The sequence below is a fragment of the Heloderma suspectum genome, chromosome 4 (genome assembly GCF_057233095.1).
Source record: "Heloderma suspectum isolate Gila_16-S chromosome 4, 16-S_ref, whole genome shotgun sequence".
Classification (NCBI taxonomy): domain Eukaryota; kingdom Metazoa; phylum Chordata; class Lepidosauria; order Squamata; family Helodermatidae; genus Heloderma; species Heloderma suspectum.
Genome location: NC_139461.1, coordinates 173,045,395 through 173,065,257, shown reverse-complemented (window position 1 = coordinate 173,065,257; position 19,863 = coordinate 173,045,395). Strand labels below are relative to the sequence as shown.

The window sequence follows — 19,863 nt, the reverse complement described above, 5'->3', positions numbered from 1 at the left end:
ATTGCTTTGACTTGTTTTCAGGAAACGTAACTTCTTTATAAGGAACTGCCTGCGAGCAGGTCAGTGAGACCCTGTACATTGTTACAGACTCTCCATACAGCTGTATTTTACTACTATTTTAATAACAAGCGCTCATAGCATGCCTGATCTAACATGAGTTAAGGTTTTTTTGCTTTGACAAAGGAGCCAAGCAACAGGAAGGGCTGATGCCTTCTTGCCTCATTTGTGGGCTTCCCAGAGGCATCTACCTTGTCATTATTGGAAACAGGATGCTGGACTAGATAGACTGCTGGACTAATCCAGCAGGGCGATTCTTATTCTTCTAAAGAATCTTGGACTAGGCTGATCCCGGTCCAATCCCGCAAGGCTCTTACGTTCTCAAGCAAGAGTGCATATGCAGAAATACAGGTTGTTTTAACTGTTAAAAGATACCAAGTATGCAACCTTGCTTGGTAAATTTAAAGCACGTTGGTGGATCACAGGAATTCTGGTAAAAAACCCACACACAGTAGATTGCAAAGACGGAAGACAGCCTCCCGATTTAAAGGGTTTTGAGAGACAGCACAACACCGTCCCCGCCCCCCCGAAGGACACGTATCGGGAATGCGAGTTTCACTTAGAACTTTTCTTTAGGCAGAACAGAAAGGCAGCTATTCTCTGCTGCATATGTAAACCCTCTCTGCCAATCATACAAGATGCTAAAATGAAACCTGTACAAACACCTTGAAAATACACGCATTGGAATTAATACTCATTATTAGCATGTTGACAAAATATCAGAAGAGAACTTGGAAACATGAGTTATTACAGCAATCTGACATGAAAAAAGATGTGTATTTCTAACATTTGTTCTTTATTCTGGTCAAGTATCTGCAGCCCTTCCATTTCTGCCTGATGGAAGTTCTGTAATGCTCAAAACCTTGTATTTCCAGCATTTCCTGAGCATGACAGCCGAAACATGCTTTTTATTTTCTGAATTCAACAGAGGCCCAATTCACTTGTCCAATCCCACCCCCACCCCCCAAAACAGTTTACTTCTAGCATATATAATAATTACCCACCTCAGAGTAGCCACCTTCCAGGCTTTTGCATGCAGAAAAAATTATTCTTGCCACCTGCCCCCAGCAGAGACTGATTGGAAAGGAGCAAGGGCAGGGAATCACACAGGGATGTGGTGGGCAGCCTCTTCTGTGGGTGGATGCATTGAGCTCATAGAAGCCTTTATTTCTTATGGCACACCTGAAGTTCTCTCCCAGCACAGTAATATGCCCTGGCACTCAGTTTGTGAATGACTATCCTAAACTAACAGAAGTTGACTCAGTATAACAACCTGCAGGTAGCTGCCTTCAAATATCTAAAGGGATGTCATGCAGAAGATGGAGCAGACTTGTTTTCTGTTGCTCCAGAGGGCAGGACTGGAATGGAAGGGTGGAAATTTCAGGGAAGCAGATTTTGGTTAGCCATCAGGAGAAATGTAGTAATAGGAAGAGCTGTTTGATAGTGGAACAAGCGGCTTTGGAAGGTGGTCAGCTCTCCTTCAAGGTACTTAAGTAGAGGCTGGACAGCCATCTGTCAGGGATGCTGTAACTTGCATCCTGCATTCACCAGGTTAGACCAGGTGACCACCAAAGTTACTTCTGACTCTAAAATGCTATGATTCTAGAGGAAAGAGAAGTTCGTACAGACAACACATCCAATACCCATGCCTTCCCAGTCAGAGTTCGTTCCATTTGTCAATATACAGAGCTGCATTATCTAAGGCATCAACAACTAATACCAATGACAATAAAATTAGGCTACTATTAATTGTCCCATTTATTAGATATCACGGGCGTTACATCCAATATGGCACCCCAGAATCCCTTGTAACATTGCAGAGGATGCTAGGGAACATCTCCTGGGTTGCCCAGGGTAGTTGCTTGCAGTAGCCAAACATCTTGGACTGGAGCTGGGTTAAGTCTCATCTGTCAGATGTAAGTTTTCCCCCACATGAAATTATGGACAACATAGCTCACAGGGCTGTTGCAAGCACGAACGTGGCGAAAAAGGATAATGCATATATTTAGCATTATATAAACAAACAACAGTGGTGGAACAAAGGAAAAGGAAAAAAAGTTTCAGAACTATAAACGTTTGAGATTATGTGCCATTTCATACATGACGCAGAGACAAACCCAGGTTTGCCACCAAGTGTACGCTCAAGCAGTTGCAACCAATCATGCCCTTGTGACAAGCGTACCTGTACAAGACATGTGTTGGTCACATTGATACATTGCATTTGAAGGTGTACACGCAGAACATCTTGGATGTATACCCCCACCCACAACTGTACTGTATGCAGTGGCCCTATGATGTTTGCACTTGGTGAATGCGTTCATGCCTCCTCAAGGCGCCTGACTCAGTGAAGTCCTGCGCACAGGATGCACAAGAGTAGGGTTTCTCTCCTGTATGGATCCGCTGATGCCGATGCAGTGATGTCAGGCGTGTGAATGTCCCGCCACATTCTTCACAATAGAAAGGGCGTTCCCCAGTATGAATTTTCTGGTGCCTTTTCAGTCTGAGCAGCTGGACAAAGGCTTTTCCACACTCTTGACATTTGTACGGCTTGTCCTGCCGATGAATCACTTTGTGTTTTGACAGCAAGTTGGGCGTTCGGAAGGCCTTACCGCAAGTGGGGCATATATAAGTTTTAGGCTGTCCTGTTCCTGGATCTTCTGGACACACCTGGGAGGCGATCCCCCCACTATTTTGGTTCTGATGCACTAATGATGCTGTAAGCGAAGACCCATGACTTTTTGAATGTTCTATTTTGTGCACATTCCGTAGGTGCCTCCAGAGGTCAACTTTATGAATGAAACCTTTGTCACATTCTGGGCACTTGTAGGGCCTGTCACTTGCATGGATGAGTTTGTGCATTCTTAAGTTGGCCTTATGGAAGAACTCTTTGCTGCAGATGGGGCATCGGTATGAGCATTCAGCCATGTGGTACGCCTGGTGTTCCTGCAATCTACTGTGACTGTGGAACGCTTCTCCACATTCTTTGCAACGGTATGGCGAGACGTCCCCAGACACGGACACCAGGTCCTCCTCATCCAAAGAGTCAGTGGTGATGATGTCACCACAACCCTTCGTTATCCTTCCTTGAGATCCTTTAGCATGCTCAGTTGAACGGAGCTCTAGGTCCTCATCGTCACACTGCAGGTCGAAGTTGGTGCTGGAAGTGATGAAGACCCCAGCAGTGGCTGAATCACTCCACTGACAGCATATACTGCGACTTTCCTCTTCTTCACAGTGCAGTTCCACGGGGAGCTCCTGCTCTCCAGAAGGCCCATCGGGGCTGCAGTCAGAGCTGGGAGGCAGAGAGTAGTCTTCCTCCACTTCTGGCTGGAGGCCGGCTTTCCGACCCCCCCACTCAGAAATACAGTTGGAGTAGTCGTCTGAATGATCTTCTCTGGTGTCACTGTCAGACTCCCAGTTCACTTCCACGTCCATCTTTCAGCATCTTTCAGGAATGCTTACATATGATAAACCGCAGAGGTGGTCCACCAACTCATGTTCTTACAAGTAGCTTTCTGCACCTTGAGCTCCAATCACAGCTGAACCTAGAAAAGGCAAGGCGGGCTTTGTTTAAGCAGTCTGAGGAAGCCTTCCTTTCTCATGGCTCATTGTGGGCACGAAGAGTGACTGACAACAGCTTCTTATTCAAACTGTGTGTCATGGGCAAATGGTCTGACATGGCAGAAGGCAACTTTCTATGAGCAATGAGGCTTACAGGGTTTTGTGAAGCGCCTCTTTAATTATTCCATACTGAAAAGGGGGGAAACATACATTAACATTGTTAAAAAAATGTCAATAACATTACATGATGTTTGCGATCTGTCTTCCAGCCTGGGCAGGCACACTTATTGCTCCATCTTAGCTAAACAAGTGGAAGGGAGCAGAGAGGGGAGTTCAGTGTCATCTGCTGAAATGGGGATGCAGTAACAGGGCCAGTTCTACTCCCATCTTGTTCTTGCTGCTGTTGCTGCTGCCCATCTGCTTGCCTGTCCTGCTGGGCCTAACCAGCACCACCGCCTCTCCTAGAGAGGGTAAGCCATGTGGAGGTGACTGCTCCTTCTCCTGGCACTGCTTGCTTGAAGGAGGCAGATGAACAGGCCACAGCACAGAGGAGGGACAGGAGGCTCTGGGGACTGGCAGTGGGCCGCCTACTAAAGTGTTCGCCTCAGCAGGTGCCCATCACTGCTGATCTGTGATGCCAGTCCTGCCAGGACACATTTTATAGAAGCTCTTCTTCTTATGGAATCTCTATAAAGTCAAAGCCCTGGTTGTGAATTGCACAAAGCAAGGGAAAGGCATAGGTGGGAAAAAGATGGGGCAACTGGAAGGGCCAGGGTGGAGAAGCCCCGTGGGACATGGCAGTGCCCCACATTTCTCAGTCATCAGTTCTGAGGGCCAAAACAGACATTACTTTAAACGGGCATCTAGCAGCTGTGCATTCCTTCCACACACACATTTTTACTCTAGAGTAGGAACAGGGCCTCAATCCGGATCAGGCCCCTAGCAAGGGAGGGTACAGGCAGAGTCTCTTATGATCCGGATTGGGGCCCCTGCACCTACTCTAGAGTAAATTTTAAAAAGACATAGCTGCCAGCCACATAAAGTCATGGCTGTTTTGGCCCCCAGGTAGAGCAAGAGAGATCGAAGAGGCATGGCAGGGTGGAAATCACAACTTAATAAACAAACACCCGGCAGCATCCTCTGCACCATCCTAGTCTTGGCTACTCCCATCCTGAGCAGGCCGGTCTTAAATACCTGGCACTCCTAGGTATGGGTGGGTGGGGGCGCAAACAACTGCAACACAGAGGAAAGGCTGCGAGGGGTGGTGGTGGTGGTGATGGTGATGGTGGAGGAGGAGGAGGAGGAGGAGGAAGGGATGGATTTGGAACTGGGCGAGCTGAAGAGCCTGAATTTCACCCCCTGATCCGCGGTGTTTTCTGCAAAGAAGGACAGGCAGGGGCTCGCCCCCTCCGCTCCACTTTGGTGCACAGGATTAATACATAACGATCGATGGGCGGAGAACAGCTGGGGGTGGCGGGGTGGGAAACGGACCAGCCCAAGTTATTATTTACCAGCTTCTTTTTCGGGTTCGCAGCTGCAGCTTCCTCCCCGGGAAGGGAAGGGATCCCGCTCTGCTTAGCACTTTCTTTCCCCAAGATCTGCGCAGAAATCAGAGCGCTCGCTGCCCATCTTGGCCAACGGAAGCCGCGCCCCCGGTTATTAATTATGACTTATCTCTCCGCCGCCCCCTTGGCTACGACCATTGGCAGGCAAGGGTGTGTGTGTGTGTAACAAACCAGCTTTCTCTCCCAACCTTTTCGGTGTGATTGACAAAATCAAGCGCCAATCCTCGACCCCGTGTACGTCCTGCCTGTCGGCGTCCACATCCTGCTCCTCCTCCGTCCCTTCGCCGAGCAGCCTGCGGCGACCGGCAGCCCCGCCCCGGTTTTTAGAGGCCCAATTCTAGCTGATGCGCAAACTAGGAGTTTGGCGCATGCCGCCTCTCGAGATCTGCAGAACAGTGCCACGTGCGTGGAGAAGCGAATTTGTGTCTGTTACGGAAAAATACTGAGCTGCCTCCTCCTCCTTTTCTGCATTCTGTAGACATTTGCAGCCTGAGCCCATGTATGTTTACTCGGGAGTAAGGTTCGCAGAACACCTACTTCCAAGTCAGTGTGCGTGCGGACGCAGCTGTGCAGCCCGACTGCAATGCATGTTTACTTAAAAGTAAACTCCATTGTGCCTAGTAAGTCTTGTTGAGATTGGCAGAATGGTGCAGTGTTCAGAGTGCTGGATTACGTGCAGAGCAGCCTTCCCCAACCTGGTGCCCGTCAGATGTTTCAGACTACACTTCCGAGCGTTCCTGGCCATGAGCCATGCTGGCCTGGGCTGATGGGAATTGAAGCCTAAAATATCTGGAGGGCACCAAGTTGGGGAAGGCGGGTGTAGAGAGTTCAAGACAAGTACCTACTCTCTCAAGAAGCTGACTGTGGTCTTGGGCCAGTCACCATCTCTGAGCCTAACCTAAGCCCCAGGCTTGCTGTTAGTTTAAAATAGGATAATCAATTCTCATGTTATGCTGTCTATTATGCTCCTCAGAAGAAGAATGGGATGCTAATAATAATAGTCTGGTGTAAGTCCCATTGGAAGTGGGACTTTATTCAGTGTAAACATGCACAGAAAACAATGTATGGGAGTGGAAGTTTAAAATATTTAATTTGATGAACAGAATGACAAAGGAGAATGAATACAGAATGATATTAAAGTGTGAAAAAATAAAATTAAGTGAGCAGAAGAGCTGAGAATGGAGAGAACAGGTTTAGGTTGCAATCTGGGAGTAAGTCCCATTGAACTCAGTGGGCCTTCCGAATAGACATGTCTTGTTGTTGTTCAGTCGTTCAGTCGTGTCCGACTCTTCGTGACCCCATGGACCATAGCACGCCAGGCCTTCCTGTCCTGCGCACTCTCCCAGAGTGTGCTCAGGTTCATATTCATTGCATCGGTGATGCTATCTAGCCATCTCATCCTCTGCCGTCCCCTTCTCCTTTTGCCTTCAGTCTTTCCCAGCATCAGGGGCTTTTCCAGAGAGTTTTCTCTTCGCATTAGGTGGCCAAAATATTTCAGCTTCAGCTTCAGTATCTGTCCTTCCAATGAGCACTCAGGGTTGATTTCCTTTAGGATGGACTGATGTGACCTCCTTGCAGTCCAGGGGACTCGTAAGAGTCTTCTCCAGCACCACAGTTCGAAAGCATCAATTCTTCGGCGCTCAGCCTTCCTTATAGTCCAGCTCTCACAGCCATACATTACTACTGGGAAAACCATAGCTTTGATTAGATGGACCTTTGTCGGCAAGGTGATGTCTCTGCTTCTTACTATGCTGTCTAGGTTTGCCATAGCTTTCCTCCCAAGGAGCAAGCGTCTTTTAATTTCATGGCTACAGTCACCGTCTGCGGTGATCTTGGAGCCCAAGAAAGTAAAATCTGTCACTGCTTCCATTTCTTCCCCTTCTATATGCCAGGAAGTGACAGGGCCAGATGCCATGATCTTTGTTTTTTTAATGTTGAGTTTCAAACCAGCTTTTGCACTCTCCTCTTTCACCCTCAACAAGAGGCTCTTGAGATCCTCTTCACTTTCTGCCATTAGGGTGGTATCGTCTGCATATCGGAGGTTGTTGATAATTCTCCCAGCAATCTTAATTCCGACCTCTGATTCGTCCAACCCGGCATTTCTCATGATGTACTCTGCATATAAGTTAAATAAGCAGGGTGACAATATGCAGCCTTGTCGTACTCCTTTCCCAATTTTGAACCACTCGGTTGTTCCATGTCCGGTTCTTACTGTTGCTTCTTGAGCCTCGTACAGGTTTCTCAGGAGACAGGTAAGGTGGTCTGGTACTCCCATCACTTTAAGAATTTGCCACAGTTTGTTGTGATCCACACAATCAAAGGCTTTAGCATAGTCAATGAAGCAGAAATAGACGTTTTTCTGGAATTCTCTTGCTTTCTCCATGATCCAGCGAATGTTGGCGATTTGATCTCTAGTTCCTCTGCCTCTTCGAAACCCCGCTTGTACTTCCGGTAGTTCTCGGTTCGTATACTGCTGAAGCCTAGCTTGTAGGATTTTGAGCATCACCTTGCTGGCATGTGAAATGAGCGCAATTGTGCAGTAGTTTGAACACTCTTTGGCGTTGCCCTTCTTTGGAATTGGAATGTAAACTGACCTTTTCCAGTCTTGCGGCCATTGTTGAGTGTTCCAAATTTGTTGGCATATTGAATGCAGCACTTTAACAGCATCATCTTTTAGGATCTTAAATAGCTCAGCTGGAATACTGTCATCTCCACTAGCTTTGTTGTTACTAATGCTTCCTAAGGCCCACTTGACTTCACTCTCGAGGATGTCCGGCTCAAGTTCAGTGACCGCACTATCATGGCTATCAAGGACATTACTATCATGGCTATCAAGGACATTAAGATCTTTCCTGTATAGTTCTTCTGTGTATTCTTTCCTCCTCTTCTTAATCTCATCTGCTTCTGTGAGGTCCCTGCCTTCTTTGTCCTTTATCATGCCCGTCTTTGCACAAAACGTTCCCTTGAGGTCTCCAATTTTCTTGAAGAGATCTCTAGTCTTTCCCATTCTGTTGTTTTCCTCGATTTCCTTGCATTGTTCATTTAAGAAGGCCTTCTTGTCTCTCCTTGCTATTCTCTGGAACTCTGCATTCAGTTGGATATATCTTCCCCTTTCTCCCTTGCTTTTTGCTTCCCTTCTTTCCTCAGCTACTTGTAAAGCCTCATCAGACAGCCACTTGGCTTTCTTGCATTTCTTTTTCTTTGGGATGGATTTCGTTGCTGCCTCCTGAACATTGTTATGGACCTCCGTCCATAGCTCCTCAGGCACTCTGTCTATCAGGTCTAATCCTTGAAATCTATTCCTCACCTCCACTGTATATTCATCAGGGATATGATTTAGGTCATACCTGAACGGTTTAGTGGTTTTCCCTACGTTCTTCAGTTTCAGCCGAAATTTTGCAAGAAGCAGCTCATGATCTGAGCCACAGTCAGCTCCAGGTCTTGTTTTGACTGACTGTATGGAGCGTCTCCATCTTTGGCTGCAAAGTACATAATCAATCTGATTTCGATATTGACCATCTGGTGATGTCCATGTGTAGAGTTGTCTCTTGTGCTGTTGGATAAGAGTGTTTGCTATGATCAGCGTGTTCTCTTGGCAAAACTCTATTAGCTTTTGTCCTAATTCATTTTGTACACCAAGGCCATGCCTGCCTGTTATCCCGGTGATTTCTTGACTTCCTACTTTAGCATTCCAGTCCCCTATGATGAAGAGGACATCTTTTTTTGGTGTTAGTTCTAGAAGGTGTTGTAGGCCTTCATAGAACCGATCAACCTCAGCTTCTTCGGCCTCAGTGGTTGGGGCATAGACTTGAATTACTGTGATGTTGAATGGTTTGCCTTGGATTCGTACTGAGATCATTCTATCATTTTTGAGATTGTACCCCAGTACTGCTTTTCCCACCTTTTTGTTGACTATGAGTGCTACTCCATTTCTTCTAAGGGATTCTTGCCCACAATAGTAGATATGATGGTCACCTGAATTAAATTCGCCCATTCCTGTCCATTTTAGTTCGCTGATTCCCAAGATGTCGATGTTCAATCTTGCCAGCTCATGTTTGACCACCTCCAGCTTACCTTGAATCATTGATCTAACATTCCAGGTTCCTAAACAATATTGTTCTTTACAGCATCGGATTTTCTTTTCACCACCAGACACATCCACAGCTGAGTGTCCTTTCGGCTTTGGCCCAGCTGCTTCACTCTTTCTGGCACTACTTGGAAATACCCTCTGCTCTTCCCCAGTAGTATATTGGACACCTTCCGACCTGAGGGGCTCATCTTCCGGCGTCATCTCTTTTAGCCTTGTGATACGTTCCATGGGGTTTTCTTGGCCAGAATACTGGAGTGGGTTGCCATTTCCTTCTCCAGTGGACCACATTTTGTCAGAACTCTCTGCCATGACCTGTCCGTCTTGGGTGGCCCTGCACGGCATAGCTTATGGCTTCACTGAGTTACGCAAGCCCCTTCGCCACAACAAGGCAGTGATCCATGAAGGGGATAGACATGTCTAGGATTGCTCTATTAAGCTGATGTTCATGAAGAATGGTAAGCAAAATACTATAGTAATCAACACAAGAGCCTTGGGATGCTGGCTGGGGATGCTGGGAGTTGTAGCTCAACACATTTAGAGGGCACCAGGTTGGGGAGGTCTGCCCTAGTCAGCTTGCTATACTGCCTGTTGTGCTGGGCCAGCTTGCCCCGCCCACCAAAGATGGCAGATACCCCCAGAAGGCTCCTGGAGGAGAAGGCTATCAATGGCTAGCAGTGCTGATGGCTGTGTGCTACCTCCAGCACCAGAGGCAGTATGCCTATGTACACCAGTTGCTGGGGAACACAAGCAGGAGGGAGCTGTGGCACTCCTGTCCTGCTTGTGGATTTCCCGTGGGCAGCTGGTTGGCCACTGTGTGAACAGAATGCTGGACTAGATGGACCTTGTTCCGATGCAGCAGGGCTCTTCTTGTGTTCTTAAGTTTCTCTGACCCAAAATGTGGGAAGGAAGAGACATTCTAAATATATGGCTGCTAATATTTCAGGGCTATTTTATTTAAATGACACCTGAGGCAGTAAGAAAGTTTTGGCAGGCGCTCTAAGGTTGAGAGAGAGCAGGCACACTAGGATTCGGTTTGCTGCTGTAACTAGTCATTTCTGTGCCCCAGGTAGGCTCCCAAGTGTGCACCCTCTCTCTCTGAGAACAGGTAGGTGCCAGGGTGATTTAAGAGTGGCTGTGGACCTCTTCTAGTGCTGCTGCTGTAATTCCAAGTGGTTGCTGCCCTCAGCTTGATTGCTCCTGCTCGACTGCTGTTGCACAGAAACATTCACCAGCAGCAGTGGCTGTCCGATATCACATGTCTCCAGTTTTCTGTTCCTCCGCTGGCAGTAGTCATTGGCTGGATGTACCTTGCTGTGTTAGGCTGCAGGTGCAGGGCCAATTAACAAGCTGCAACGGTACCGGTCTGCCTAGCTTGCTGCCCTCACTAAGCCCCTGAGAAAGCTGGTATCTGGCCTGCTGACGTGATGTTAACTTATGTAAAAGCTAGCAGTATATTACATGATCTCTGAAGTCAGCTCTTAACCCCTATCCAGATAGTGCCCAGGGCAGGTTTCCTATTACCCTACTGGCTAAGAGTCTAGAAACCACACAAATACAACAGGCAGCGGGGCTATGCTGAGCAAGGCTGTATGATTCTATCCTCAGTTTCGAGAGCTGCAGTGAGTTCTTGTACCTTCTCCCGTTGCTATGGAGATAGTTGCTGATGTGCTGAACTTTTGCCTTGAAAATCTCTTGGTGTTCTGCACACCTCCGTGCATGTTGTTCACGTGTTGAATCTAGCTGCTCTGCTGCTGCAAGAGGCCAACCTGCGCATGGGGAATGAAGTCAGAAAGCTACAGATTTCTTGACATGCACATGGTGCCAAATAGGTCCACAAACCTGTGTAGGCAGGACACTTTGAGTTCAGGTGAATGACAGCCTGATTCTACTATTACGCTTGAAATATCTGTTGGTGAACTGAGCATCAGCTGATACTTCTTTTTCCTTGACATTTTTTTATAACTTGCACAACTGGTGCCATTTCAGCTGGTGTAGTAATCAGAGGCTTCTGCAAATGCCCAAATGCTATGACAAGGAAAAATAAATTCTGTGCCCCCAAATGCCTGACATGGATGCCAAATTCGACATAAAATTCCACATGTTACCATTGTATACTGAACCATTGGGATAAACTCCAGCCTCGGTGAAGAGGACAAAGAAAGAATGAAACAGAGGAAAGTAAAGTAGCTGTGTAGAAGGCAAATACACTTTAAAAACCATGAATTACACATTATGAAATACAAATAACATCTTGGTAAATTTTGCAAGTCAAGTAACAAGAAGGCTAATACACTTTTAAGACATATCATGAGAAAACAGTAAGCTAAGGTGTTGCTGTTGTGGATGCTGAATTCACAGATGTGTTGTCATTGCTACTGGCAATAAAGATGCAGATGAGAGAAGGACAAGGAGGGAAAAGTAGGACAGCTCCTGAATATTTTTTTTATATATACAATATAAAATAACAAGAAATTAGGTGCACCTACAGAGCTCCTATTCACTTCAATGGTGCACATAGCAATATTTTCTGGTAGTTTGTGCTTGATGGGTCAGATCTGTACATCAGCTACTCTGTAGCCCTTTAACAGAATCCCAGATCCATAATCTCAAGCAACTATCTCAGGTGGATGGCAAGTCTATTTGTGTTCTAGAACAGGGGTGGGCAGAAAGTAGATCTCCAGCTGTTTTGGACTTCAGCTCCCAGCATTCCTGACCATTGGCCATGCTGACGGGCTTCTGGGAGTTGAAGTCAGCGTGGTGTAGTGGTGAGAGTGCTGGACTGGGAGCCGGGAGATGGCCATGGAAGATTGCTGGGTGACTTTGGGCCAGTCACAGACTCTCAGCCCAACCCACCTCACAGGGTTGTTGTTGTGAGGATAAAATTGAGAGGAAGAGAATGTAAGCTGCCTTGGGTTCCTTGCAAAAGGAAAAAAGGAGGGATATAAATGCAATAAATAAATAAATAAAATAATAAATAAGTCCCAAACATCTGGAGATCTACCTTCTGCACATCCCTGTTCTAGCACAGCAAAGTCCAGCTGGTTCACAGCAGATGATTTTGTTCAGCTCACTTGCTGAACGTCCAGTTTGGCCTTTCCTGTACAGTGGCGTCATTTACTCTTATTTTAAAAATGCAGTGGATGAGTTTTGGCAGGCTGCATAGCTTGGCTTGAAAACATATGACATCAAAACTGAGTCATAAATAATAAAACTTTTAAAAATAAACGATCTGTGCAATAATATGCATTGGCTGGTATCGTAGTGCCCTTTAACGCTTCCTATTTTTGCATAAACCCAGATGCCACTTTCATTTTTTCTCCCATGCAAAAAATATCTAGTGAAAAATCATCCTTCAGTTTATCAAACGATATATTAACATCACAATTAACAACGCCCATTACTACTTGTCTTATTCATCAGGAGGTGGGTGTGGAGGGGGCACTTTTATGTGTCAGCTAGGACAGGTGTGCACAGCTTGCGACCCACTAAGCCAAATGCAGCCCACCAACCCATCATGTGGTGCTTTAGGGGCTTAATAAATGTCCTGGGATTGGAGCGGGGGGGGGGGGGGACCGTGACTGGCAAAGACCTGGCAGGCCACAATACATGATTGGCAGGTCAGACAGTGTGAGGGTGATGGAGACAATATAGCACAGTGAATGCCAACTGCAAGTAGAAGGCAGGAGCAGGACCAAGCCAATACAAGGTGAAAACGCTAGGGGGGCAGGTTTGATGGTGAAATGGCTCCTGGTTCAAGCTAAGGGATGCTACTGCAGCTTCAGATTAGAGGAACTTGCTTTCTCCCTTGGTGGATGGAACGTGCCCTTTAGCTTCTGCAGCACATGGTGTTTGTGGACAAAGAAGCAGGATTGCTACTGTTTTCCCTCAGATGGAATGAAATGGGTTAGGGAGGTATAGGGCTTAGGGAGGTATAGGGGTGGGCAACCACTAGCCTGCAGGTTGGAAGCTGCCCGCATGGCCTCCTCATCTGACTGCGGCATCCCCTCAGTGCCCCCCACCCCTGCACAGTTAGGCTTTTAAAAAGCCTTTGATTTGTGCCAGTTGATTTTTTTTTTTAGCTTAATTGTTGCACGGGGTGGTATTTGGGGCCGTAGCTGGAGAGGAAAGAATTAACCATCCCTTCCCTGTGGGCTGTGCTGCCTCCCACCGCTCCTCAAATAACCCCTGCTGCAGCAATTAGGTTTCAAAAAGCATCTCTGGGTGCCAATGGAAGCTTTTTTTTTCACAGCCTTATGGGGGGGGCGGCGGAGGGGAGACAGCTGGGAGGGGGAGAAAGGGGGAGTAAAAAGTGGAAAGGGGGAGTGAAAGAAAAGGGGAGAGAGACAGAGATAGAGAGATGGATGAATGGGTGATGTGAATAGTGGTGTGTGCATATATCCCATGTGGCTGAGGGTAGCATATGAATGAAGCAACCACATGGCCCTTTCTACTCCTTCTGTAGTTTTGGGCATGTTTCAGGCAGTATAACACAATGAGGAAAAACAGTTAATTGACTGCCCAGCAACCTAATATATTTTGGGTGGGGCAGTGCTCACTGCACACGTGGCATGCAGAAGGTCCCACATTTGATCCCCGGGATCTCCAGGTAGGGCTGGAAAAAAACCCTGCTTGAAACCCTGGGGAGCCGCTGCCAGTCAGTGCTGACAATACCGGGCTACGTGGACCCATGGTCTGACTCAGTATAAGGCAGTTTCCTATTTTCTTTTGAGTATTTCCACTTAGGGTCCAATTGTTTTGCTCAACAGGGGTCCAAATATATCATTTCCCTACTGATATCAGTATTTGCAGACGGAGAAATTAGAGAGGAAGGAGTTAACTCTGTGCTGCTAGGAAACTGGGATGTTCATAATTATTATAACAAACAGGGACCACTGTGCAGAACCTCTGCACAGCCCTACAGGTCAAGATGATGAGAAAGAGGGATGGCATGCAACAACCAGCAAGCTGCTTGCCAGGGGATGCCAGAGGGACTGCAGAAATGCTGGCAGGCTACTCAGTGCACAGAGCTAAAAGTGCTTGCTAGAAATCCTGAGGTTTGAATCAAATTCCCTTGGGGGCTCGGTCATAAATGGCAGAATTCAGCACCTTTCAGCTCCATGGGCTGGTAACACTCTGTTTTTGCAGCAGGGCTTAAATCTACTGGGAAACCAACAAAACCCTTGGGCTGTTAAATGGCTCTGGATTTAAAGGAAGATCTCTGTTTACTGTGAGCAGGGCTATTCGGAGCAGAGATTAGAAGGGGGAACACACAGACCAAATTCTGCTCCAGGGAATTCATTAAATTTAATTCTACCCTTGTAAATCAATAAACCTGATGCAAATTTTCTTATTTTGCATAAAACAGTTTCCATTTGCATTCCTTATTCTGAACTCTGCATTTCATTATTATTTGCTGTGCTAGTAGTAGAAAAGAAAAAGCTTAAGCAATGCAAGGTTGCCAGCTTTTCTCCTGGCCTTGGCACTGTGTAGGCCTTAACTGAAGCCTGGCACACAGACATGTAGCAGGTAGAGTAACTCCTGGTGTGGAGATAAATTCATGGGAAAAGCTTGATTTCTGGGTGTCTTACTGCCCACATAGAAGGAGGAACAGTAAGATAGATGAGTGCATCAGTGTCTTTTTTTTTCTTCTATTGTAAATACTGTAAATCCAAGAGACTATGAGCATCTCTTCACCAGCCTAAAATCCCGCATTTAAAACAGGGCTTTCTGCTTCTGTTGTAAATGCAGGATCACAACTGACTCCCTTTACATGTGCTTCCTTCCCCCAGCTTTCCCGCTTTCCCCCTTTATCTGAATCTTCCGTATGTTTCATTATGCAGCCACTAGATGGCGCTGTGGTCCAACTCCTCTTATTGCAGATTTTCCTCTTTTCATGGAGGGAATTCAAGTGGAACTCAAGTGCTGTAATTTGATAGCTCATTATCTCCAATCTTTTTGAAAATGGAATAAAGTTCATTTAGTGCAGGAGATGCCTGGAGGTTGACGACATCGTCTAAATGACCCGCAAACTTCCATAACCAATCTCAATAAGGGGATAAAAGCTCCATGTGAAAAAGACCTAAGTACAGGAGAGTTGAAAAGTCTTGCAAATGGGCTACTCCAGTTTTTTTTTTAATAAGAATCGCAGATTTGTGGTTATGGAATCTTGTTCTTAGGTCCATTGTAGTTTCCCCTACATATTGCATGTGGATGTTACTGGCAGTAAGCACTTTCAGATAAAACAGGCTGGTAATTTTAGGTTTTGGTCCCGGACCCTTCTGTCTTGAACTCTGCCCACCATTGGAATGTGCCCCCCCATCTCCTCTAAAATGGGATCTAGCCCTTGGGCTGAAAGAGATTCTGTAGCCCTGTCCTTAAAAAAAAGCAGAGGAATGAGCAAGCAATGATGCGTCCCCCTCCCTTTTGGTCAGTTGTCAATCCTCTCTCTCAGTAGTTACACAAAAGATTGTAAAATGTGCCATGCCTCATCTCAGGGTCACAAGTTCACAACCCACTGCACTTCACCTGGGGCCCTGTGGATGGCATTACAGCTGAGGCATACAATTTTCTTAAGAAAAGGTAAGGCAAGGGGCTGTAGCTCAGTGGTAGGGCACCTGCTTGGCATGCAGAAAGTCCCAGGTTCAGTCCGCAGGCAGGGCTAAGAAAGAATCCAGCCTGAAGCCCCGGAGAGCCACTGAGTGTTGAAAATACTGGGCTAGGTAGACTAAGGGTCTATAAGGCAGCTTCCAATGTCCCTAACAGTGTGGTGCAGTGCAGGCCAGTAGTGCTGCACCTTTCATCGTTGTGTAGATGAGGGAATTTGGGCAGGTGCAGCTTGTCAGTCATGCTGGATGAGAAAAGCTGCTTCTGCCAAAATTCCCCCACCTACATAACAACTGCAGGCACAGAAGCCCTGCCTTTCTTTGTATTTCGCCACCCTCTACAAAGATCCCATGTTTGCTATCCAAAGAGGACCAGGGTTTTCCACAGCTGCATGAGGTGCACAAATTTGAGAGGGGCATCATGGATCATGCAGTGAGAAGCTGGTTGTGCAGCAGTTAAAGGCACATTGCTTCAGTTAGGATGAACAGGTGCAGCACCCTTTCTTTCCCTGCCCATAGGGGTTGCAAACCAACAGGGATTTTACCTTCCCATTTTGTATTTTTTTTTGCCAGGGAGTTAGTTTAATACACTGGTGAGCAGACTAATTTGATTGGAACAAACCACCATGTGCTATGTTTGGATGCAGTAGCATCCAGGAAAATAAGCTTTCAATCTCTTCAATCACACGCCAAGGGGAGGGGGAGCCTGGGAGCCTGAGGCTTCTGCCAGCTTGTCTGCATAGCAACAAACCACAGTTGGCTTTTATGTCTGAACCAGGCCAGTGGTTTGTTTAAGACCACCTAGGGATTGCATTGTAGAGGTGAAATATGAACCCAAGACTTCCCTGATCTGTAGTTCAGTCTGTTAGGCTGCAGTCCGATACACCAGTGGTGGGCCACATACAGCTCTTGGGCTAATTTCAACAGCCCCCTGCATGTGATCAATTCAGACCTCTGGCAAGAGCGATCTGTCCCTTCCTTGGCAGCCTACTGGTTAGGAAGCAAGAGGGAGGGAGGGAGAGAAAAGGAGGTGGCAGAAAGAGAAAAGGGGGGGACACTTTGCTGGCTCTGGCCCCACCCACTGCTGGCTCTGGCCCTGCTCACAGCTGGCTTTGGCCCTGCCCACCACTGACCTGCAGCCCATGATAAGAACCCACAAATGAATGCGAACCATAACAGAAACAAGCTTGCTTGTCCCTGTTAGGGTGTAAGTCCCCTTGAACTCAATGGGACTTACTTCTGAGTAGACATGTATAAGATTGTACAAGGAGATGTATAGGACTAGCTATTCAGCTACACCCAGTTCAAGTCAGCTGAAACTCCAAGTATTACCTCCTTCCCACATTAAAGTAGGGCGGCCAGATGTGAAAGGAGACAGGGCTCCTGACCCCTGCACTTTTTTTTATAGTTGTATAGAACTAGAAGAGGGAATTTCAACCGGGCAGCTGACTACACCTGCTGAAATTCCCTCTTCTATACAGCTAGAGAGCCCTGCCATCTTTTGCATCTAGCCATATTGCATCTCAGTCAAAATATTGCTTTCAGTTTGCAGTTCACAGTTGTGAGTAGGGAACCGACTACACTGTGATCACCAGCAGGGCTGGCGTCAAGGGTAGGCATGGTTGGGCCCCTGCCAAGGGCCCACACCCCTGCAGGGGCCCACTGACAAGAGCCCCCTGGGCTTGCTCCTCCTCCTCACCACTGCACTCTGCTTGTTCACCTGCCTCTCTCTTTGGCCCAGACAACAGTGGTGGTGAGAAGGCCTGCTTGCTCCCTGGCTCTCTGCCTGTCCAGCAAGCAAGCGGTAGCAGTGATGAGAAAGGTTGAGGAGCAAGAACAGCTGGTGACAATGGGGTGAGAAGGTAGAGTCACTGAGGGAGGGGTCCCACTAGGGTGTCTCGCCCAAGGGCCCTGAACAACCTGGGGCTGGATCTGATCACCAGTGCGTACCAACCTCCTCCCTGTTGCTGCCAGGGGCCAGGCACAAAGATTAGTAATAAATGCCATGTTGAAAACCTCCTCACAAGATGGCGCTGTTCCTCCATCAGTGAATTAGCTTTAGTTTGGTCACTGCCTGTGTTCCACTGACAAGAAATGCACAGGCAAGGACTCGCCGTTGCAATGGACTCACACACACTCAAAGAGCGCCGGAGTGCTATTCCTTTATCACAGAGAATAGGATCTTCGTTTATAATTTTGTTCCTCCTCACAACTAATTAGGCAGCACTTTTGAAAAATTTGCATAAAAGGCCTCACATTATAATTAAGTGGATTCAACTGCTCGTGTATTATATGGAGACCCTTGAACAAGACCGCAGGCCCACAAGTGGTCCAGGGCCTAAGTGGATGGAGGCCTCAGTCCTGATCACTGGACAAGGAGTATTATTGGGACTGTGTACCAGGATCAGGGAAGCAGTGCCGGCTGGTGGTCAGAACAAGGGTTATGATAGAATGTTAGAAGCTGCCTCATGATCCCTTGCTGGAGTTGCTTCAAATGCCAAAAGTCACTGGAGATTCTACCATTTCAGGTTCTCTTGCCCTGTTGTACCTTCAGTCCTATCTATGGTTGCTATTTGCCCCCTTCACCTTGCTCTTGTGCATTTAAGAGAAGCCCAACATGTGGGAATTAAGCAGGTAAAACTTTTCTTGGCCTGCAGGTAACAAGTGCACCAGATTTGGGGATATAAAATTGCCCCACAGACGAGAGCTGATCTGCAGGCTGCCAGCTGGCCATCCTTGTCTCTGCCTCTAAGCCTGCGAACCAATGCACACTTACATGGGCAAAGCCTCACTCAGCACATTGGCCTGGTTTGCACGATCGAAATAAACCATGGTGGCTTACTGAAGCCATGGTGACTTATTGAAATCGCAGTGCATGCTGGGAGAGATTTCCATAATCACTGCCCGAGTGTGGCTTGTTGTGTTGTCCAAACCCAGGCTTGTTGGAGGAGGAAGCAACCCTCCAATAACCCATGGGCTGTTGTAGGGTTACTGGACAGTGGTTTCCCCCTCCAAGAAGCCATGCCACCTGGGTTCAGATGACTTAACAAGCTGTACCTGGAGGCAGGTGTGTGTGTATGATTATGGAAATTGTGCCTGGTATGCGCCATGATTTAAATATGCCACCATGGTTTATTTTGATTGTGTGAACCAGCTCAGTGGGGCTTATATCTGGGTTTGTTTGTTTATTCATTCACTCACTCATTCATTCAGAGCATCTCTACACCAGCCTAAAATCCTGCCTTTAAAATGGGGCTTTCTGTTTCCATTTTAAATGCAAGATCACGATGAACTCCCTTTACACATGCTTCCTTCCTCCCCTTTCCCCCCCTTATCTGAGTCTTCCATGTTTCATTATACAGCTGCTAGATGGCACTGTGGTCTAGTTCCTCTTATTGTGGATTTTCCTCTTTTCACAGAGGGAATTCAAGTGGAATTCAAGCATTGTAATTTGATAGCTCTTTATCGCCAATTGTTTAAAAAACGGAATAAAGGTCATTTAGTGTGGGAGACGCCCTGGAGGCTGACGATATCATCTAAAGGACCCGCAAACTTCTCTGAGTAACCAAGCCCAATAGCAGGATAAAAGCTCCGTGTGAAGAAGCTCTCAGTCTATGAGCCGCCCTATAGCCAAAGCTCTCAGGGTGGCATACATAGAAAAGCAAATATAATGTGTATAGGATTGGGCTAAACATCTACTGCGTGGAGTTGAACAATGCGCTCCTCCAGTCAGTCTTCCCTTCTCACCCTTTGGTAGGATCTGGGCAACCAATTGCCCTACTGTGGAGCATGAGAGAGGAAGGCCTCTATGGGAGAATGGCTAACTTTGGTTCATGCTAGATCAGTCAGCCCTGTTAATTTATCTGCTTATATATCATAATAAGCTTCAATGTGGTTGTTGCCCTAGTAACATACATAGCATCTTATCAAGAGTCAGATGTAATGAAATCATAAGGACAGCTTGCACATCGAGCTAAAGCGAAAGGGC

At 46.9% G+C, this 19,863-nt stretch overlaps 1 protein-coding gene across 3 annotated transcripts; it reads right to left on the bottom strand.

Moving 5' to 3' along the window:
* Positions 1-740: 740 nt before the first annotated feature.
* Positions 741-5,480, bottom strand: LOC146347768 (uncharacterized). 3 transcript variants are annotated; one of them, XM_084851294.1, is made up of 2 exons: positions 5,130-5,257; positions 741-3,602 (listed from the first exon to the last, which is right to left on the bottom strand). In XM_084851294.1, the coding sequence occupies exon 2, from the start codon at positions 3,490-3,492 to the stop codon at positions 2,347-2,349; it is 1,146 nt and encodes a 381-aa protein (XP_084707420.1). In that variant the 5' UTR covers positions 3,493-3,602; positions 5,130-5,257; the 3' UTR covers positions 741-2,346. The 3 variants fall into 3 exon arrangements, with proteins under 3 accessions (XP_084707420.1, XP_084707422.1, XP_084707421.1); XM_084851296.1 differs by lacking the exon at positions 5,130-5,257 and adding an exon at positions 5,372-5,480 and having other exon boundaries at positions 747-3,807; XM_084851295.1 differs by having other exon boundaries at positions 747-3,807.
* Positions 5,481-19,863: the final 14,383 nt, after the last annotated feature.

Excerpts from the sequence above, each read along its gene's own strand:
- LOC146347768 (XM_084851296.1), bottom strand. The coding sequence starts at position 3,492 with ATGGACGTGGAAGTGAACTGGGAGTCTGACAGTGACACCAGAGAAGAT.